The 19,420-nt window shown below is 46.3% G+C and overlaps 2 protein-coding genes and 1 long non-coding RNA gene across 4 annotated transcripts in view; 1 reads left to right on the top strand and 2 right to left on the bottom strand.

The window, feature by feature from the left end:
• Positions 1-1,146: 1,146 nt before the first annotated feature.
• Positions 1,147-4,675, bottom strand: LOC133970778 (serotonin N-acetyltransferase-like). 2 transcript variants are annotated; one of them, XM_062407831.1, is made up of 4 exons: positions 4,434-4,675; positions 2,570-2,815; positions 2,119-2,273; positions 1,147-2,027 (listed from the first exon to the last, which is right to left on the bottom strand). In XM_062407831.1, exons 2-4 carry the CDS (start codon positions 2,721-2,723, stop codon positions 1,659-1,661), a joined length of 678 nt encoding a protein of 225 aa, XP_062263815.1. In that variant the 5' UTR covers positions 2,724-2,815; positions 4,434-4,675; the 3' UTR covers positions 1,147-1,658. The 2 variants fall into 2 exon arrangements, with proteins under 2 accessions (XP_062263815.1, XP_062263814.1); XM_062407830.1 differs by lacking the exon at positions 4,434-4,675 and adding an exon at positions 3,284-3,441.
• LOC133970808 (myosin-10) overlaps positions 3,892-19,420 on the bottom strand; it is a 42,378-nt gene continuing 26,849 nt past the window's right edge. The window contains exons 9-41 of the mRNA XM_062407866.1: positions 18,775-18,918; positions 18,553-18,648; positions 18,167-18,285; positions 17,933-18,085; positions 17,653-17,826; positions 17,391-17,564; positions 15,406-15,520; positions 13,380-13,573; positions 13,112-13,233; positions 12,435-12,504; positions 11,949-12,109; positions 11,728-11,836; positions 11,502-11,633; positions 11,226-11,432; positions 10,968-11,105; positions 10,689-10,812; positions 10,370-10,541; positions 9,439-9,651; positions 9,202-9,346; positions 8,911-9,117; positions 8,702-8,806; positions 8,463-8,615; positions 8,121-8,369; positions 7,808-8,020; positions 7,503-7,715; positions 7,253-7,414; positions 7,032-7,160; positions 6,774-6,862; positions 6,240-6,363; positions 5,944-6,152; positions 5,744-5,852; positions 5,331-5,503; positions 3,892-5,243 (exon numbers count right to left, since the gene is read on the bottom strand). Of these exons, the coding sequence (XP_062263850.1) occupies positions 5,090-5,243; positions 5,331-5,503; positions 5,744-5,852; positions 5,944-6,152; positions 6,240-6,363; positions 6,774-6,862; positions 7,032-7,160; positions 7,253-7,414; positions 7,503-7,715; positions 7,808-8,020; positions 8,121-8,369; positions 8,463-8,615; positions 8,702-8,806; positions 8,911-9,117; positions 9,202-9,346; positions 9,439-9,651; positions 10,370-10,541; positions 10,689-10,812; positions 10,968-11,105; positions 11,226-11,432; positions 11,502-11,633; positions 11,728-11,836; positions 11,949-12,109; positions 12,435-12,504; positions 13,112-13,233; positions 13,380-13,573; positions 15,406-15,520; positions 17,391-17,564; positions 17,653-17,826; positions 17,933-18,085; positions 18,167-18,285; positions 18,553-18,648; positions 18,775-18,918 (5,051 nt within the window). The 3' untranslated portion in view covers positions 3,892-5,089. The remainder of the gene's footprint in view (positions 5,244-5,330; positions 5,504-5,743; positions 5,853-5,943; positions 6,153-6,239; positions 6,364-6,773; positions 6,863-7,031; positions 7,161-7,252; positions 7,415-7,502; positions 7,716-7,807; positions 8,021-8,120; positions 8,370-8,462; positions 8,616-8,701; positions 8,807-8,910; positions 9,118-9,201; positions 9,347-9,438; positions 9,652-10,369; positions 10,542-10,688; positions 10,813-10,967; positions 11,106-11,225; positions 11,433-11,501; positions 11,634-11,727; positions 11,837-11,948; positions 12,110-12,434; positions 12,505-13,111; positions 13,234-13,379; positions 13,574-15,405; positions 15,521-17,390; positions 17,565-17,652; positions 17,827-17,932; positions 18,086-18,166; positions 18,286-18,552; positions 18,649-18,774; positions 18,919-19,420) is intronic.
• On the top strand, positions 12,723-13,543 carry LOC133970812 (uncharacterized). The gene is made up of 3 exons (XR_009924333.1): positions 12,723-13,000; positions 13,133-13,212; positions 13,408-13,543. It is a non-coding gene; the product is annotated as an uncharacterized LOC133970812 (long non-coding RNA).

Consider the following 19,420-nt stretch of genomic DNA (forward strand, 5'->3'; position numbering starts at 1 on the left):
CATCTCACACAAAGGTGCGGTTGGGCTTTTAATGTGGAGGCCAAAGTGAAGGTGATGATGCTGAACAGCCTGGAGAACAACCAGTAAAACATCTGCGCTGGTCACAGAAACACAAACAGCTCCTCTGACTGGAACCGGTGATGTACGTGATAATTGGCGGCTCCTCTTTGTCTCGCCGGATTATTATTATTGTCATTATGCCGGTGGTTGAAAACCTTTTCACAATGAGCACGTGCACATCTCCTCTCTCCATGAATGAGGATGGTGAGGCCTCCTGTGCAACCTGCTCTGCAATCATGTCAACAACTGGTGGTTAAAGTGCCGGTGGTCAGTGGCCCCGCCCCCGTTTCCTCCCTCTTCAAACGACAACACCAGCACCAGGGCCCATCATTCACTGATTTAAGAGAAAAACAATGATCCAGACTTTATCGCTCTCATTAAAAATGTATATATAAATGAGGAGAAGTTGTGTTAACACCATGATAACAAACACAAGACCTATAACCCTAACCCCAACTGAAACCTTAAATCTAGCCCCAGCCCATTTTTTCTACTTATTGTTCACTTTATGGTTTTGTGTAACTTTTCAAATCAGTTTTATCGAACCTCATTTGTCTCGTCCTGTTCTTCATCAGTCCATTTGAAATGTTCTATATCACTGATTAAATCCAGAACGTGATTGAGTGGCAAACATTCATAAGAATATATTAAAACACTGATTCGTTTGTCTCTGACTTCAGCTTCGTACAAACGAAAAACCTGAAATGATATTTTCATTACACTTGATATTTTACTGATAAACTGGAGGGAAAACGATTTAGCACAATATTTCAGATTAAGAACCGGTGCTCATTACGTCCTGATCGGAGTTCTGGGTCATTTTTGAGGGTGACGCCTGATAAATGACCCGTTTGACCTTCAGAGGAGCCGGAGCTGCTCGACCTGGCTCGTTAGTGGATTAGACGCTTGAGTATGTGTCATGGATTAAAGCTCCAGTCAAGAGCGTGAGGCTTCGGCTGCTCTGTGGATACCACACCACAGAAAGGCCTCATATAACAAAGTAATCAGAAGGATGTGAAGTAGCTATGTGATTGGACAAACAGGTGGAATGTCTGAGGGAGGACAAATCAAACACATTCATTGTTTTAAAAAACCCAGTAGAAAACCTTTTATTGAAATCGTGATACTGGAACAGAAACAAACTTAGAAAAATAATTCACAAAACACAAACTGAAACATCATCTAACCAGAAACCTGGGACTGGTTTGAATACGAGGTCAAACTGACTCTGGATCCTCCTCTAAGTACAACAGCTAAAGCTCTAATAGAGCTGGAGGAGCCGGACTGGAGATAAAGCCTCCTGACGTCAGTCCATAAAGGTGCTAAGCAGGAGACGGCTTTACTAAACAAATCCACGCGTCCATCACAAACACTGGAGCTCCTGTAAGTTCAACACACAACTATCACAGAACAGAGTCTAACAAAGGTTACGTTACACATCACATCATTATCATAGTTATTACACAGAAAGAGAATTTCACAGGTGATTAACCGATGAGCCTCAGGTTAGGGGACAAAGAGTCCAACTGAAGACACCCTCACACACACATGTTTCACATCACTGGTTTCACTGGTTTGAAACCATCAGCAGCAGCTGGTCATACACCATCATGCTCATCAGTCTTTGTCAGGGGCAGAGTCAGGGGGTGATTGGGGAAGCGGATTGCTTCAGAGTTGCGGCGCATGTACGCGTGGCCGCTGATCGGGTACAGCATCTCCGTGAAGGTGAGGCTGCCCACGGTGATGGCGCAGCGGCCCAGCGCCTTGAAGCCGGACTTGCGGTAGAAGGGGACCAGGGCGTCCTCGCACATCAGCACCGCCCGGCGCACGCGGGGGAGACAGCGCAGGTACTGCAGGTAGCGCCACAGCAGGATGGGACCTTTGCCCTGCTGCCGGAAGGTGCGGTGGACGGCCAGGATGTGGATGTGGACGGTGGCGCCGCGGGGCTTGTGCAGGGTCAGCGCGTCCTGGAGCAGAGAGGTGAGAGGTCAGTGGGTGGAGTGGATGAGGGTTTTGTATTTTACTGTGGAGAGGTGGAGGACAAGCAGGGGGTCTTACTGTGGTGAGTCTGTCCTGGTCCCAGAGGGAGCCGATGATAAACGCCACCAGCCGACCCTCCTCAATCCAGCCCATGGACAGCTCCGGACACAGCGTGAGGAAGTGACGCACCTCGTCCAGGTGGAGGGGACAATCCCCGGACACTGAGATGAACGCTGAGTGAGAGAGAAAGAGAAAGAAAGAGAGAGACAGGGAGATTGGCTCGTGCTCAAAAATGGTTTGGCACAACTTTTACGCACAGCCGAGGCAGCGCAAATCCCTCAATTAACAAGTTACTGAACGCAGAATCTAAATTAAACACATTCTAACTTACAAGTTCATACAATAAACAAATCTGTAAATGATTAAATTAAGATAAATAAACAGATTTGTCATCGCTTGTCGTGGTTTTTACGCACGAGCTCCATCGCTGCGACACGTCAGATTTGCGGGTTAAGGATTCATCACTCACCTTCTCGCTCGATCTCAAACACGCTGATGGCATCTTGCGTGTTCAAGGGTCGGAACTCGCTCGCGGGGAGCGTGTGTCTCCGCTGGATCCCGGGGGACGCAGACGGTAGCGCCTGCATTGGTTTGATGAAAGGCTGCGCGCCCACAACAGACATCACAACGATCTCACGAGCTTCTCCCTCTCAGAATAAAACCCCCTGTTTGTCCTCGTGTGTGTGACTCCGCAGGGGGTCACCTCCGTCAGGCCCTGCGCGGAGAACAGGACCATGTCAGTCCGTATTTATAGGAAAACTCTCCTCCCTGTGATTCACCAGCTCATTTGCATTTGAATATTGGATGTGAGTGAATGAATGAAGGTCACAACTGCTTCCGGCAATTTCCCCAAACCTGCAATTAACTGTGTCCACTGTCTGGTTCGGTTATTTGTCTCTAGACACAGTTGACAAATGGTTTTCACCTTTTTTAGAGATGCTCAGTAACTCAGGAGCAGCACGAGTGAAGTTTAGGTTAAATAAGATTTTTCTAAATAAACTTTTTCCCCAAGACATTTGTAATTTGAAATTAACTTCATGTGGTAACAGGCAGGGAATTTCTCTCACATGTAGAAATAAGTAAAATAATTTTAAGGGAAGTTAAACAGGATAAATATGAAACACTATAAAATAAGATATAATAAGTAGAGTTATTAAAATGATGTCCACCCGGTGAGACTCACCTGAGGAAGCAGTGTCAGTGTGAAGGTTTGTGGTCGGACTGGTCGGTCGGACTGTCTCTCCTGCTTCTTTATTATTAAGTGATTATTACTATGAGTCACATGATGAAGGATTAGAGAAGTTGTTTCCACAACTCGGCGCATTACAAATTCTTTATCTCCTCAGTGACAGAGAGAACATCACTCAGAGAGAAAGTGACCGTGTGCGTTCGGCCTCATGTTCCTCAGGATCAGACTTTTGGTTCTTAACTCATCTTGGACATCTACTTCTTTGACTATAGCAGCAGCGTCCGAATGGCTGGATGACATTGGTTTCAATGAAGTGTTTAAGATTTTTATAATTCTATGTATCCATCAGTGGTGGAGGAAGTAATCAGATCCCAAAAGATGTAAAAATACAACAAGTAAACAAGCAAAACTGCACTTAAATAAGATAAAAACAAAGAAATGTGACTAGCAAACTGCAGTTTAAGCATCAAAAGTAAAAGTAAGTAATCAAAAACACCCAAGAGACGATAAAAGAAACTATAGAATCTGTAGTTATCAGAAAAATGTGTAAAAAGGTTATTGTGTCGATGCCAAATAACAAAAGAGTGAAGAAACAAAGGGGGTGAATTGGCTCCATAGACTTTAATGCATTATGTCGCTCTAACATCTCAGGAACTGTACACGTCATGACACTGAGCACAGGTTCAGTCGATCGTTGTGCAATACTGAGCATTTTGAAATATGAATGGAGTTTGCACTGTATACAATAGCAGAGATATAAATACAGCTATGGGTTTGTTTTTAAATCTTGATAACTCAACAAGTATAAAAGTTATTAATAAGAAAAGTCGTAGCACCCATCTACAAAGGATCCCCGACGGTTCCACATGTCAATCATCACTGAAACACACAGTCAAAGCTGAAGGACGCAACGAGAGAAATCAAAGAAAAATCAAAAAGGTTTCCCGCAAATATTTCGTTTCATATGCAAAATGTATGAATCTGTTATGAAAATACTTTCACGATATGACGCACGGTTCAATATATGAACGGTATACGTGGCGTTAATGAGCTTCAAGTGAGTGAAAAGGCACAGAAAGAGAAGCAGAAGCAGAAGAAGAGAGCGAGCAGCACTCGTACTGAATAATTACAAGTCAACACTGACCTGCTGTCGAACATGAGAGGAAACACACACTGGTCAGAGTAGCACTGAGGCAGCGAGGCGGCGCACAGCCACGTCTCTAAAGGCAAGCCAACAATCCTGGCAGAGGACTGAGGAAAAAACACTATTCAGCTACAGGTCCACTAACAAAACTAAATTCATACGATGCACAAACAGCGTTGGATCGATGGAAGAAGAGAGTCTGAAGGTCGTCTGCTTTCGTCCACCTCCTTTATCCTTTCAAATAATCACAATCCCGGGAAATTAACATTCGGATAATTATCATCCTGACACTGAATCAGAATCAATCACTTCTAACGTGTGCTCGAAGGGTTAAGGGCTCCTCAAAAGGGGGGGGGGGGGGGTAAGGCAAAGAAGGGAAGCGTTGGAGGTCCAACTGCTGGTGTCTGCCAAAGGTTTAGGGTTTGTAGGGTCAGGAATAGGGGGGGGGGGGGTTCTTGGTGAGATCATGCTGTGTGCGGTGTGGAGAGAGCACGTCTCTCCAGGCGGTGGCTGCAGGGGCCTCTCATTAAGTGCTGGAGCGGCTGAAGGGCGGGGTCCTCATTAAAGCCTGGGAGTTTCTGGGTATTTCTGTGGGAGCTGAGAGGTGACGGGGGGGGGGGGTGAATGGAAGAGCCACAGCGGAGGCCTCGGCTCTTCTACTCCGGCTGGGGGGCAGGAGTCTCGTTGGCGTTGTTGTCGGTCATCTTGTTCTCCAGCTCGTCGTCAGACACGAGGTCCGAGGAGGTGCCCTCCACCTGCAGCTGGCGCCGGCCCGAGCGGCTGGAGGAGAAGCTGATGGGGCCGACGCGCCTGTAGGAGCGGGAGAGAACGAGGTTGTGAACACAGAGCAGAGAGTGGAAGGGATGAATTGTGAATGTCAGCGGAGGTTTCTGGTACCTGAGGCGGTTCTTGAGTGTCTGGACCTCACGGCTCAGCCCCTCGCTGGCCTCCGTGGCGTCGTCCAGCTCCCTCTGCAGCTTCCTGCGGGAGCCGTTGGACCTCGTGGCCTCCTCCTCCGCCTCCTCCAGCTGACGCTTCAGCTGCTTCATCCGGGAGTTAGCCTTCTCCACCTGCACACACACACACAGACACACACACACAGACACACACACAAACGTAAGCGTGTAATCAGAGAATAAGATGAGGTGTAACATGCTCGTTGGAAACTGGAAGGAAAACGTCAGAGATCTGGAGATAAAACTCAAAATCCAATGATAGAATATTTCTATTAACAGTCGTGTGAGAACAGAAAGTGACCTGAGGCTAAAAAGATAAAAACAACAGAGTCGATTTCCTCTCCTTGGACCTACTTGTTCTTTGAACTGGTCGGCATGGCGGCGCTCGTCCTCCACCTGCATGCAGATCTCCTTCAGCTTCTTCTCCGTCCTCCTCACGATCTTGTTGGCGGCTGCTCGCTCCCTTCGATGGAGAGAGGCACCAGAAGAGCTCAGTGTTAAACTTACATCCGTCATTATTCTCATTTGTTCAGAGACGAGTGGACGTGTCTCACTTGGCCTCCTGCTCCAGCTGCTCCTCCAGCTGGCATATCTTGGCCTCCAGGGCGGTGATGGAGGCCTTGAACCGGTTCTTCACAGAACCCTCCAGCTCGCCCAGCTTGGCCCGGAGATCCTTGTTCTGACGCTCCAGCTGCTGGCGAGCGTTCTCGTTTTTCTGGGATGTGCTGCGCTCCGCGCTCAACTCAATGGTCAGAGTGTCCACCTGCGGGGGGGTAAAGGAGGTCAAGGATCCATGAGGCGTTCTCCAACTCTGCCAAACCGTGGTACGGTTATAAAACTTGCACCGTACCTGCATGGTTGTCTTTCTGAAGCGGTCATTGAGCAGCTCCATGTTTCCCTGCTCCTCCTCCAGCTCCTCCTCCAGCTGAGCGATTCGAGCCTCCAGCCTCCTCTTCTCGTCCATCAGAGCCGACCTGAGAGGGTCACACAGGAGGTCACAGATCAGACGAGGAGGTCAGAACACAGGAATAAACATCACTACAGATCTTTAGGTTTCAGAATGTTCCTCTTGACTCCAGCTCAGGATGCTCTTTGGGTAATATTTGCAGATTAAACTATATCTGTATAATGGATTATTCCTGGTTTTACTTCAAGCTGTTCTGACATTTAAAATGATTATTTACAGTTCTTCTGTTGCATCTTATTCACTTGTTGGTTGGTTTGTAACAGAACAGCACAGATTTCTATTTTCTATGGTCATTTTCCCATGAAATAATAAATAGAACTTGATGAAATTCTGTCTGTGTGTAAAATGTGGTGCAGCTTGCAGGTCAAAGGAATTCCTGTTGACAGATTCCATGTCGTGTTCCTGTGGGTGACTTACTTTCCGGAGGTGCTGTTTGAAATCTCATCCTGCAGCTCGTCTCGTTCCTGCTCCGCGTGGCGTCGGCCGCGCTCAGACGCCGCCAGATCCTGCACAGAGAGGTCAGAGGTGAACGACGACAGGGACCTTTCAGAACTTTGAGTTATGAGAATATAGGGTAGCTATATCAGCCGTAAATCAACACAACCCATGTCATGCATATCGAATGTCCCAGTCTGGATCCCAGACTGGTCTTTGAAGAGCAGGACCATCCTGTACCTCGTGCAGCTGCACAATCTCAGCCTCCAGACTTTTGAGTTTCTTCTCGTTTTCCTTGGATAAAGCAAAGATATCGTCTCTGGAAGCTCGGGCGTCTTCCAGCTCCCTCTGGTAGTCCTTCATCTGGGCCTGAGGGAGGGGGGGGGGGAGTGGATGAAGACGAATGAATGGAGAATATGTACGAAGCCACACGGATTCAAACAGACGTGTCCAATCTGTACCTGTAGCTTGCGCAGCTGCTTGATGGCCTCGTCTCGAGCCTTGTTGGCTCCTTCGATGTGACCCTCGATATCCTTCAGATCCATCTCCAGCTTCTTCTTGGCAGCGACAGCCAGAGCTCTCTGCTTCCTCTCATCCTCCAGCTCCGCCTCCATCTCCCGCACCTGGAAGGAGGAGCCAGTAGAAGTCTTTAGTGGGATGGGACTACATTCGTTAACATGTGGTTCATCAGGGTCAAGTGCTGCTCTGCACCTGCTTGACCAGCGCCCTCTTCTTCTCATCGTTCTGGTCGTCCCGGCCCTGGAGGTCCCTCTCGTACTGGGCCTTCATGGCCTGCATGTTGACCTCCAGACGCAGCTTGGCGTCCTCCGTGGCCTGCAGCTCGTCCTCCAGCTCCTCCAGCTGAGTCTTCATCTCCTCCAGCTGCTGCTCCAGAGTGCGCTTGGACTTCTCCAGCTCGTGGACCTGATGGGCAGGAGATGAACAATGGGAAGACTGGTGAAACTACGACTCTATTGTCATGAAAGTATGGATTTTATTGATCCTCTAACACTCACATTCTTTCCCACATCGTCCTTGGAGCTCATCAGATCCTCCATCTCAGCACGGAGCTGCTTGTTGACCCTCTCCAGCTCCTCCTTGGCCTCCAGGGCCTCGTCCAAAGCTCTGGTCATGGACAACGCTTTGGTCTCCTTCTCTCGGGCCTCGGCTTCAGCACGGTCACGTTCTTCAGCGAAGCGAGCTGAGATGCTCTTCTCCTCAGCCAGCAACTGCAGAGGACGATTACAAATTCAGATCAGATCACAAATTGGACGAAAACTTCAAATCTAGAGAAAGAAAAGTTAAAAAAAAGTTAAAATCCTTTCTCACCTGGTCAAACTTCTTCTGTTTCTTCTCCAAGCTGGAGACGATCTGTCTCTGGTGATCCAGGTCGACAGTGAGGTCATCCAGCTCCTGCTGCAGACGCGTCTTTGTCTTCTCCATCTTTTCGAAGGCGATGGTCTTTTCCTCCAGGCGCTGACTGGACAGCTCCAGGTCCTTCTGCAGCTTCTTCTTAGATTCCTCCAGGCCTTCTATTGTTCCCACGTCGTCCTCCAGCTTCTTCTTAGTCTCTGAAAGCTACGCACAGAAGAAACAACAATCAGGATCCAGGATTAAAAACCAGCAGAAAAAAGTTCTTTAAACATTGTCTGCTTGAACCGCATGTCCCACCTGAGCCTGTAGCAGCAACGTCTGCTTCTCCAGATTCTTGCGAGCCTCCTCATCCTCCTCCTGCTGCTCCTGCAAAGCGTTCTTCTCCTCCTCCAGCTGACGTATACGGGTGCTGAGGTTCAGTTTCTGACGGGTCTCCTCCTGGAGCAGCTCCTACAAGATAAACAACATTCGTCCGGTGAGTTGAACCGAGAGAATGAATTCAATCTGGCTGAGGTTTAATGTCCAGAGTCGATCACCTGTGTGTCCTGCAGCTGACTCTCCAGTCCAGAGACTTCTTTGGTCATCTTGATCCCCTTCCTCTCTGCGTCCTCCAGCATGGACGACACGTTGTCTAACTCCGTCTGGATCCAGAGGTTCAAGCCAAGTTATCAGGTTGAGTTGAATATATATACAGAAATATAAAATAACATAATATAAGTGCAAATTAAGGAAGATTGAATCTCACCTGCAGCTTGTGTGAGCGCTCAGCCAACTCTCCCTTGGCTCTCTCACCCTCGGTGGCTCTGGCCATGAACTCCTGCAGCTGAGCCTCCAGCTTCTTCCTCTTGTGTTCGGACTCGGTCTTCGCCTGCTGCAGGACCTTGACCTCGCTGACCAGCTCCTTGTTGGCGCTCTCCTGGCTCTGCTTGGTCTTCTCCAGGTTGGCCTTGAACTAGAAAAATAACCAGCAGTAAACAGTGATGTCCCTTTTCTGTTTGGTGGATTTGAAGATCTGCTGGTGGAAAGGAGTCGTTACCCTCTTGGCCTGTTCCAGCTGCTCGGACAGCTCTTCCAGAGTCGAGCCGTGCCTCTGTCGCATCTCCTGGATCTGGGCCTCGTGGTTTTTGGTCTCCTCGTCAATGGCCTTCTTCAGCTCGGCCACTTCCTGTTCACGTTTGGTCCTAGAGAGACCAGAGAAATGGTTGCTTGAGGAAACACTGTCTGTGATGTAAATGTATAATCAGTGAGATTAGAAAGCAGCACAGCACAGTACCTGAGCTCCTGCTGGGCAGCTGTGGTATCGAGGGTGTCTTCTAGCTCAGTCTTCAGGGCCTCAAGCTCCTCACTCAAGTCCCTCTTGAGTTTCTCCGCCTTGCTCCTCGCCAGTTTCTCCGACTCGAGGTCCTCCTGCAGCTCGGCCAGCTGGGCCTGCTGCTCCCTCAGCTGCTTCAGGGCGTTGTTCTTGTGGCTGACCTCGTCCTCAGTCCTGATAAACACGGAGAACAATGAAGATGCGATAATTTTATTTTTTTAATCCGTGAGAATTAATGAATCACATAAAATTCAAGTGAACCCTTCGGATGTGTGAAGTTTCCACTAGGTGGCGGCAGAGACATCGATACAGGAGCTGAAGCTTCCAGTCATTGACAAACATCTCACTACACATTCCACTGCAGTGACAATCAATGAATAAATACAGCATCATGTCACAAAGGGAAACAACAGCTATTTTTACAAGATGATCAAATCCCTGCTGTGTATTTGTGTCACTGTCAAATAGCGTGGAGGTTTCCTTGTTGTGATGATTATTCTGTTCTGTTATGTCGCACTCACCTCAGAGTGATTCACATCACGACGCAGCATCTCAGTGAGTCAAAATGAAAACCCATATTTAGTCAGTTATGTTGGAGAACTAAACTTTCACTTGTTACTTTGGAAGAGGTGATGTTGTCTGTGTTTGTTTGTTTGTTATTTACCAAGATTACAGAAAAACTACTGGACGGATTCCCATGAAACCTAGTGGAAGAATAGAACCCATTCAAATTTGATGTGGATCCCGATCAGGGGTCGGATCCAGGAATTTATGTAGATCAAGTAAATTGAATATGGGGACTAATGGGCCTTGGTGGAGGTATGATATCTCCCTCTAGTACTGAATAGGTTGTTTCCATTCTCCCCTGTGTGGTGGTCCCTGTATCTCCTACCTCGACTGCATCGACTGCTGCTCGTCCTCCTTCTTGCCCAGTAGTGCCTTCAGCTCCTCGGTCTGAGCCTGAAGCTCGGCTATCTGGTCCTGGAAGTCGGACGTCTCCCCATCCAGCTTCCTCTTCGCCTTCTCCAGCTCCTGACGGGTCTTCTCCTCCTTCTTCAGCCTCTCTGATTTAACGTGGATAAGACAAAGAGTTACTGGTTTAATGAAACTCAAAGAAAGATCTTCAATCATAGATTAATTATTAATATTCTACAAGTTAATTATTGCACTTTATTAATCTAAGCGCTCTGTATTTGACGTTAATCTTTTACCCTCTAGATCGACCATCATCATCTCCTGCTTGTTCTTGATCTTGCCCAGGTTCTTGGCCTTCTCCTCCTCTTCAGCTAGCAGTGAGGTCATCTCATTGATTCGATCCTCCGTCAACTTCTTCTCCTACACCGAGGAGATAATGACACAGAGGAAAGTTGAAAAGCTCCTGAGGGCCTGTGAGATCCTCCATCTCCTTTTTAAAACCACCATTCACAATTTTTCTTCCCGTTCCAAACCCTGAGCCGTCTCCCTTCCGAGTCCTCTCTCCTCTCTCTCACCTTCTGAAACTTGGAGTTCTGGTCCTCCAGAAGCAAAATGCTTTCTTCGTATTTCTTCATCTTGGCCTCAGCCGTCACTTTCTCCAGCTGCAGCTTCTGTCTGGAGCCCTCCTCCTCATCCAACTGTTCTTCCAGGTCCTGAGCAAACACAAAAGCAAACAGATTAGAGTAATTTCAAATAGGAATATTTTTAAATATCCAACGGTATAAAAACATCTTAGTAACCAGTGCTTAGATGTTGCTTGAGTAGTTCCACACCTGAATGTGGGACTGCATCTTCTTCTTCTCGCTCTGCATGCTCTGGGTCCTCTCCTCCTCTTCCTCCAGCCTGGACTCCAGGTCATGGAGGATCTCCTCCAGCTCTTGCTTTTTGGACGCCAGACGAGCTCTCATCTCCTCTGCCTCTGCAAACAGCTCCGTCTCCGCCTGCAGCTGCTCCGCCAGGATGTTCTTCTCCTCTATGGTCTGCACATAAATAACGTAAGTGCCTTCAGCTAATCCTCACAGAGAAAGAATAAGGGTTCTATAACCAACCTGCTGGTGTTTCCTCTCCATCTCCACCAGCTCTCCCTCCACCTTGGTCTGCTTCTCCTTCACTTTGACCAGCTCCTCGTCCTTAGCCTGCATCTCCTCCTCCTGCCTGGTCACCTGCAGCAGAGGCTTCACCTGCATGTGCACATGATCAGAGACGCTTCAGAGGATGACACACATCGTGGCAGGTGACATGGGCAACAACATGTACACACACACACACACACACCTTGGTGAAGAGCCTCCACCACTGCCAGTGACGCAGCTTTAAATAGGCGGCGCAGTTTCTCTGGAGAACTTTCAAACAGCTGAGCTGCTGCTGCTTTTTAGCAAAAGCCCTGAGACGAGAAAGGAAGTCACCAAAGTAAAATACATATAATTGATTTGCAGAATTTACTCGGGGGGGGGGGGGCTCTCAAACAGAGACAGGAGAGGCAGAGCGGCACTTACTTTCGTGCCAGATATCCTCGGCAGACCGCCTGGAAGTAAATGATGATGTCGGTGATCTTCAGGTCCCTCTCCTCCTCCAGATGAGCCAGGACTCCGGCCCGGAAGAAGATTTTACTCTGACCGATACGGAACAAGTTGCTGTCCAACTCCAGAGCTCGGATCTACCAAAGACAGAGAAAGATAGAGATAGAGGGAGAATAGATTTATTATTTAAAGTTATAAATTGTCTTCTCTGCTATAAACTCAGGCTGCACAACACTTATGTCCCATCTATCAACAATTGAATTGAGGTGCGGGTCTGGATAATTATTTTGAAGCATTAGGTATTAAGATGAAGTTGAAGTTGTTATTAAACCGAAGAGTTTAATAACAAAGTGAAACCTTGTTCCTTATTCAGACTCTATATCCCAATGATAAACATATTGATACTCTCATCTAACTTCCTTCTTTATAAAACAAAGATAAGTGAGTAAGTGAGATCCTTACCATTCTCTCGCAGGCCTGCTTTCCATCCATGAAGCCTTTGGGAATGGCGTTAGGAGTGAGGATCTCATACCTGGACAAATACAAAGACAGAAACAGTCACCATACTAATCTATGTATCTCCACAACTGTAAAAACTAACAGTGAAGATCTCTAACAAAAGGGGATAGATAAGGGAATATCTTGAAATATAAAGAGGGACTTTAGAGAAAGAATTTCACAAAGAGGGAAGAACATCAGAAAGCAGCAGATCAGTCTTTTTTAATCTGAGCTTTTGTTTATTTGTGTTTTTGGACGTGTGTTCTGTGTTTAATCGTCAGTTCCTGTTTCCTGTTCTGTGCTCCTAGTTTCACCTTTGCTCATCTTCGTTACTCTACTTCCGCCTTTTGGAGTTTTGGATCTTGAACTTTCCTTCCTGCCGTTCAGAGCCTGTCTGCATTTTTAATCAAACATTTTTTCTTTGCTGCACTTCCTGCTAAATCCATAATCTGCATTTTGAGTCCTGCAAACGTTAAACCCTAAACAGAAAGTGTCCTGCTGGGCTCCTGAGAGCCATTCTGCAAAACCAGGTGTGTATGACAAAGCAATGAAATACTGCTATTTGATCAGATATACTGCATTGTGGTGTTTTATAAAGAAGGAGTGACGTTATATGCTTCAAGTTTAAGCTGGAACTTTACCTCTGTCTAAACTCCTGGAAGACGATGCGGTTGGGGAAGCCCTGTCTGCAGATACGGATTCCCTCCAGCACACCGTTACACCTCAGCTGGTCCAGAACCAGGTGAGGGTCCAGTTTACCAGCCTGTGGGAGGAGGAGGAGCAGGAGGAGGAGGAAGGGGTCACTACATACAAGTACAAATAAAAGCATTGCACCAATATCCAAACAACTCTTTACTCTACATAACATGCGATGATAGTAAATGTTATTGTGAGAATCTGGAGACTTACTCTCTTCTCGTGGTTGGGGATGATGCAGCGGACAAAGTTGGGGTTGGTGTTCCTCAGCGTGGCCATGAGCTTGGACAGCTGCTCCTTGTACAGCTGGCCCACCGTGCGGAACATGCCCTTCTTGGTTTTGTACGCGGCACCGAACGCCGTCTCGTTCATCCCGGCGACCTGGTCCAGACCCACGATCCGGTCAACTGGGGCAGAGGAAAGAAACCAAGGGGAAGAGGGAGCTATATTAATGGAGGGGTCGACAGTACGAGGATCCTCATGTGACTTTAGTCATGCTGGTTTTTACTGAAAGACAATTAAATAAAGGTTTTTAACTGAGCAGGTTTTGGTCTTTTCTGTGTTTGTGATAAAGCATGAAGACAGACGATGGTGTCCCACCAGCTGTGACATGAACGAGAGACCTAAAGATTTAAAAATACAGAAACAAGGAGGAACAATTCATCTGCAAAGCTACTTGAAACAACAAACATTTGATCTTGAACTTGAATATGAAGTCTATATCTTTAAGTCTTTATAACTTTTTATTTTCCTAGGACATTTAATTGCTGTTTACTTCAGTAACATAACAATTGCTTAAATCCAGGAAACAACCCTGAGGATATTTTTCTGTGCCTTTGAATACCAGAAGTTTAAAAACCCAGAGTTGGATTGTATTCTGTTATTCAGGTTTCTATTCTCCACATGAAGATGCCAGAACTATGTGATGATCCACTGATCCTCCCTCATATCTCATTCTTTCCACTCGCTGTCAGCTCCGGCCTGCTCTGGTTAAGCCTGTTGTAGAGTCACTGGGATATCTTTAACTTCAGCTGCATCAGTGGAGTCACCGGACTGATCACTGCATCATTCACAGTTTCTAGGTGTGGTGACACATCCTCTGAGCCTCGGGCATCACCAAATCAGGCCGATGCAAGATCACCCACATCACCGATTTCCTTATTCTTTACAATTTTCTGTGTATGTCTATCCTACCTCTAACTTACAGCACCAGCAGGTCACCTCTGCCCAGAGCTCACTGGTTGTCCCTCAAGACTTGCATTATATCTATTTTTGGCATTATTATGCAAAGAAAGGTTTTACCTGGGTGATTATTTAGGCAATGAGCCACAAGCATTAATGACAAGGTCTTTAAAATACAGCAGCGGTGCAGCCATGCAAAGCCTGGGGGACATTTTACGGGGGTGCACAGGGCAGCCGTGACAAGACGGGGGGAACCACCGCGGGCTCCAGAGGAGCCGATGGAGAGAAGCCAGTCGCCACATGAAGGTTTAAGTGTCACTATGGTTCACCTGGAGCTTCATGGAGCCCAGACACATTGTCATAGAAAGACGCTCTCTGAGACGTCTGAATGTCTACAGCAACACAGACACAGGAAGAAGACAGGAGAGTGAGAGAGGAAGAGAACACACACACACACACACACAAACACACACACACCCACACACACACTGTACAGCCATCACTCATACATACACAGATTTGATTAGCTGTTAAAAGAAAAGAGGACTGAAGAGTAAAAGTCAGATTATCCACTGCAACACTTCAGAACATGCAGATTATTAAAACCTTATCATTTAAAGCTAGTGTCAGGAAAGTTTTAAATCTACACATTCCATTATTTATTATGGAAACATTGACATTATTAAAGTCACGGTTCTCCTCTGAATTCAATATTAACAGTGCTTATTCAGAATAAGTAATGAATCCGTCACTGAGCTCAGAGAGGAGAGAGAGTCCAGCTCTGTGGTGAACCTCCCATTACATGGATGTTTTCACTGGTTAATCCCACAGATGAGAAAACAGTAAATCACATTACAGTGGAAGAGGAGAGACGGATTTCTCCTTTTCACTGAATCAGAGGTTTGTAAGTACAAACCCCAAAAAACACAAAGAAAATGTTGCTTTTCTTTTCTTTATCTGTCATTTGTTCAATCCCCAACAGCTTTAATGTTTAAAAACCTTAAATGCAGTTCTATTAAAATGTCCCGAGCAGAGAGCAGATTGCAAAGAGACTCACCGTCTTTCCAGAGCTCGGCCACAAACTTGTCGGTGGACTGGTGCAGCAGCGTGGCCACGTTGTCGTTGAGAGGATCCATGTTCTTCATGAGCCACTCATCCGCCTTGTAGTCCACCTGAGGGAAACAGCAAGTCCTCAGTGTTATAGACAGATTACTTTATTCATCCCCGAAGGGAAATTAAGTCATCATAGCAGCCGGTACATTTGAATACAATAAAATACAATAGAATAAAATATAAAATATAAAATATAAAATATAAAATATAAAATATAAAATATAAAATATAAAATATAAAATATAAAATATAAAATATAAAATATAAAATATTGCGGTAGAAAGAATAACAACAGAAACACAAGGTGAATAGGTAGATAAGGTGCAGTGGCAGATGATGGTAATAGTACTGATGATATGATGGTAATGTTATGTTAGACAGTATATAAGAAATAGTACAGTATATATAGTATATAATATATTTATATATGATAGTAATTATACCAATATAATAGCATTATATAGTCATAATAGCAGCAACAGTATATATAATAATAATAATAATAGTAAAATATTATAATAATAACATGTACACATGTATAAATAAAATATGTGTATATAGACTTATATATACAAAGAATATAAAAAGAGTATGATATAATATATGATATATAGTACGGGTATAAATATAAGTATTTGGCGATACAATAGATAATATAATATACTGTGAGTGTTAGAATATGTAGACTGAGTGTGCAAAAGACAATATTATTGTATAAAATGATGAATTGAGACAGGTATAGGTTATCTATCAAATTGTGTCACAACAAATGTAAATTATTAAAATATGGAAGAAGCCACTGTTTGTCACAGACGCATGAAGAACCAAACAACTCAGACTTTATTAATGGAACCGATTTCCATCCTTTACTCTTAAAACCCAGTGGCATCATTGTAAAAAGTAAAACTGCACTTCTGGGGGATGAGCTCTCAGTCGCTGGTCTGTTGCTCCACCTGTCTGTAACCGTCTGTGTCACATGTCCTCACCGACAGTCTCGTGTTTCCAAATCCCACTCGGCCGTTGTTCTAGCACCAGATGTTCTGTACGAGCTGTGGGACTCGACAGTGGAACCACCACACACACAGATCCTGAACCCGTTGGTTTCTTTTGTGCGTTAAACCCGACTGGCAGCCTTGTCGGTCTCTCCGGACCACAGTGCGTTGATGGGATTAGTGTGTGTAGCGCGATGATAGTTTTGACGTGTGTGTGTGTTTTTTCAAACGTCCAAACGCACGATGAAGAGCGTCGGATTAGAGCGGAACATAACAAGTCATTGACACGGTCGGCAACCTGAGCTGAGGAATGTGAGATCTCCATATGGATTTCATCAAACTCCCCGTGTTTGTACTTATTCTCCTCTTCTCTGTCGTGCAGGATTTATTTGATGAGGTTCAAATTGAATCTTGGCTGCAGGAGTGAATACTGGATCCTTAATATTTGGCTGAATCTGTGGTTTTCACCTGTTTGTCACGACCGGGCTCAGGTCCAGGACTGATATTTATCCGCGGCCGACTGATTCTCATGTGCGCCAGAGGAAATCGAGACACGTAAATCTAAATAAACTCTCCCTCAAAGAGGCCGGATCAGATCTCCAGGTACGATTGACGAGCGTCTTCCCTGGAATGTGGTAAAGTATCATATCCACAGAGAAGGTGAGAGTTGAAAACCTCCGTTATGTAACCACCAGACACCAAACTCCATCTCACCCACCGATGTGAACCAGATGTGTTTCCTGCAGAAGCCGAACGACAACTGCTCTATTGTTTTCAGGCAATGACCTGGTTAACTGGGCTTTAGGGAGGAGATATAAGTCTGTGTCTCCGAGAGAGAGTCCACAAAACATCCCAGGAGCAGAGTGGTTCCACAGAAAATCAATAAACCTGAGGCTATAAAGGAGATATTATTTTAAGAGCTCTGAGGAATACATACCTTCCCTGCATAGTGCAGGATGCAGAAGTCCGCTTTGTCCTTGAGCTGCCGCGGCCTCTGGAACTTGGTGTGTGTTCCCTGCTCCTGCAGCACCTTGTCAATGAAGGTCTTGTCCGTGGCCTTGGGGAACCAGCACTCCTCATCCAGCAGCGCCAGAATACCAGGGGGGTTGTTCTGAGGACACACATTCAGTTCAGTACAAGCATTCGTAAGCTGACACACACAGACACACACACACAGATAGAGGCAGAGAAACACTGACCGGCCTCTCGATGAGGTCGATGCAGGGCTGCAGGTCGAGGCCGAAGTCGATGAAGCTCCACTCGATGCCCTCCCTCTGGTACTCCTCCTGCTCCAGGATGAACATGGTGTGGTTGAAGAGCTGCTGCAGCTTCTCGTTGGTGTAGTTGATGCAGAGCTGCTCGAACGAGTTCAGCTGGAGCAGAAGGGAAGATATTTAGTCACGGTGACATGTCTGTAATCCAGGACGACTGGTGGTTTGTGGAAATTAAATTGTTTTGTTGAAGCACCACAGGCCGCACCTCAAAGATCTCAAAGCCAGCGATGTCCAGGATGCCAATGAAGGACGCCCCCTGGCGCTTGGTCCTGTCCAGGGCCTTGTTGATGCGGTGAACCAACCATTTGAACAGCCGCTCGTACGTGGCCTTGGCCAGCGCCTCAATCGCAAAGTCCGCCTGAAGACAACAACACAGATGAACATGACCAACATGAAATGACGATGGTTCCGTGGTTCGTGGAGATCGGCGGTGCCTCACCTGCTCCTTGGTCTGAGCCTTCTGCACATAGTCCCGTCCCACTTTGATCCTCGGGGTGAGGATCGCTCTGGTGAACTCCATGATGTTCATTCCAAGCAGGTGGCAGAGCTTCTGTGCGGCTGGAGGAGTGAGGGAGCAGGAGGCAAGTTCATGACTGTATTATAAATAGATATTCACGTACATAGGATATAGGAGCATACAGGAGCATTATCATACATTTAATCTTATGTTCTTAATAATCTCAACGGTATGTGTCGACAGTAAAGTCCAGACTGCAGGAACATGATCCAGACATCGCACACATTCCATCACCAGGAGACACACAATCTCACTTCAGGGGTGTGTGTGTGTATGTGTTGCATTTGGACCGGGCTTCGGATGTGTACCTGTGTTCTCGGGCATCGAGGCCTGATCGGTGTTTCTCTCCTTTTTAAAGATAATGTTTCCAAACTGCAGCACCGCAGAGACCACCTTCAACATACCTGCCAGGGAGAAGATCACAGGTTATTCATCACGGGGGGGGGGGGGGGGGGGGTAATGGCAGGATAATGGAGGAAAGGAATCCACGGAGAGTGACGGGTGAATGTACATCTGGAACTGCTACTCACAGACAATCTCCTCATGGTTGAAGCTCATGATGTGCATGGCGTCCATGGTCTCCTGGAAGTTGTCCTTGTCCTGCTGACCGGGGATGGGAATGTTACCGTTCGACAGGAAACGGTAATCGTTGAAGCCCTCGAGGAGCAGGTCCGCTGGGGGGGGGGAGAAAACCGAGATGCATTATCAATACTGTTATCTATGCAAAGGAGGGAATGTTCTCCTCTGCCTTTGTTGGTCTGTCTGTTTGCAGGATTACTGCAAATACCACTGAAAGGAATACCACAACATTTGGTGGGAAGAAGACGAAGTGAACATTTTGGTGCAGCTCTAGATCAGGAGGCAGATCCAGGAATCTTTATAAATAAAAATCTGGATATATTCTATTGTAAAATTGTAATTTGTATCTCTATCCTCTTTTCCTCTAGTTCTTTGATTTACGCTTTTCTAGTGGATATCCTGTGCTGCCTCAAAAGTACATAATTAAGTATTTTGCATACATATTCACAAAAGAAAATTCAGAGTGAGCCGAGAAAGAAGCTGAGGGATCACGTGACCCGTTAAGTCCACTACTTCATCGGAGAAACATTCCGTCTAATCACCATCTGCATCGTCGTGAAACTACGTAACGAGCTCAATTAAAAGTTAACGAGAGAC

Source organism: Platichthys flesus, chromosome 16 (genome assembly GCF_949316205.1).
Source record: "Platichthys flesus chromosome 16, fPlaFle2.1, whole genome shotgun sequence".
Classification (NCBI taxonomy): domain Eukaryota; kingdom Metazoa; phylum Chordata; class Actinopteri; order Pleuronectiformes; family Pleuronectidae; genus Platichthys; species Platichthys flesus.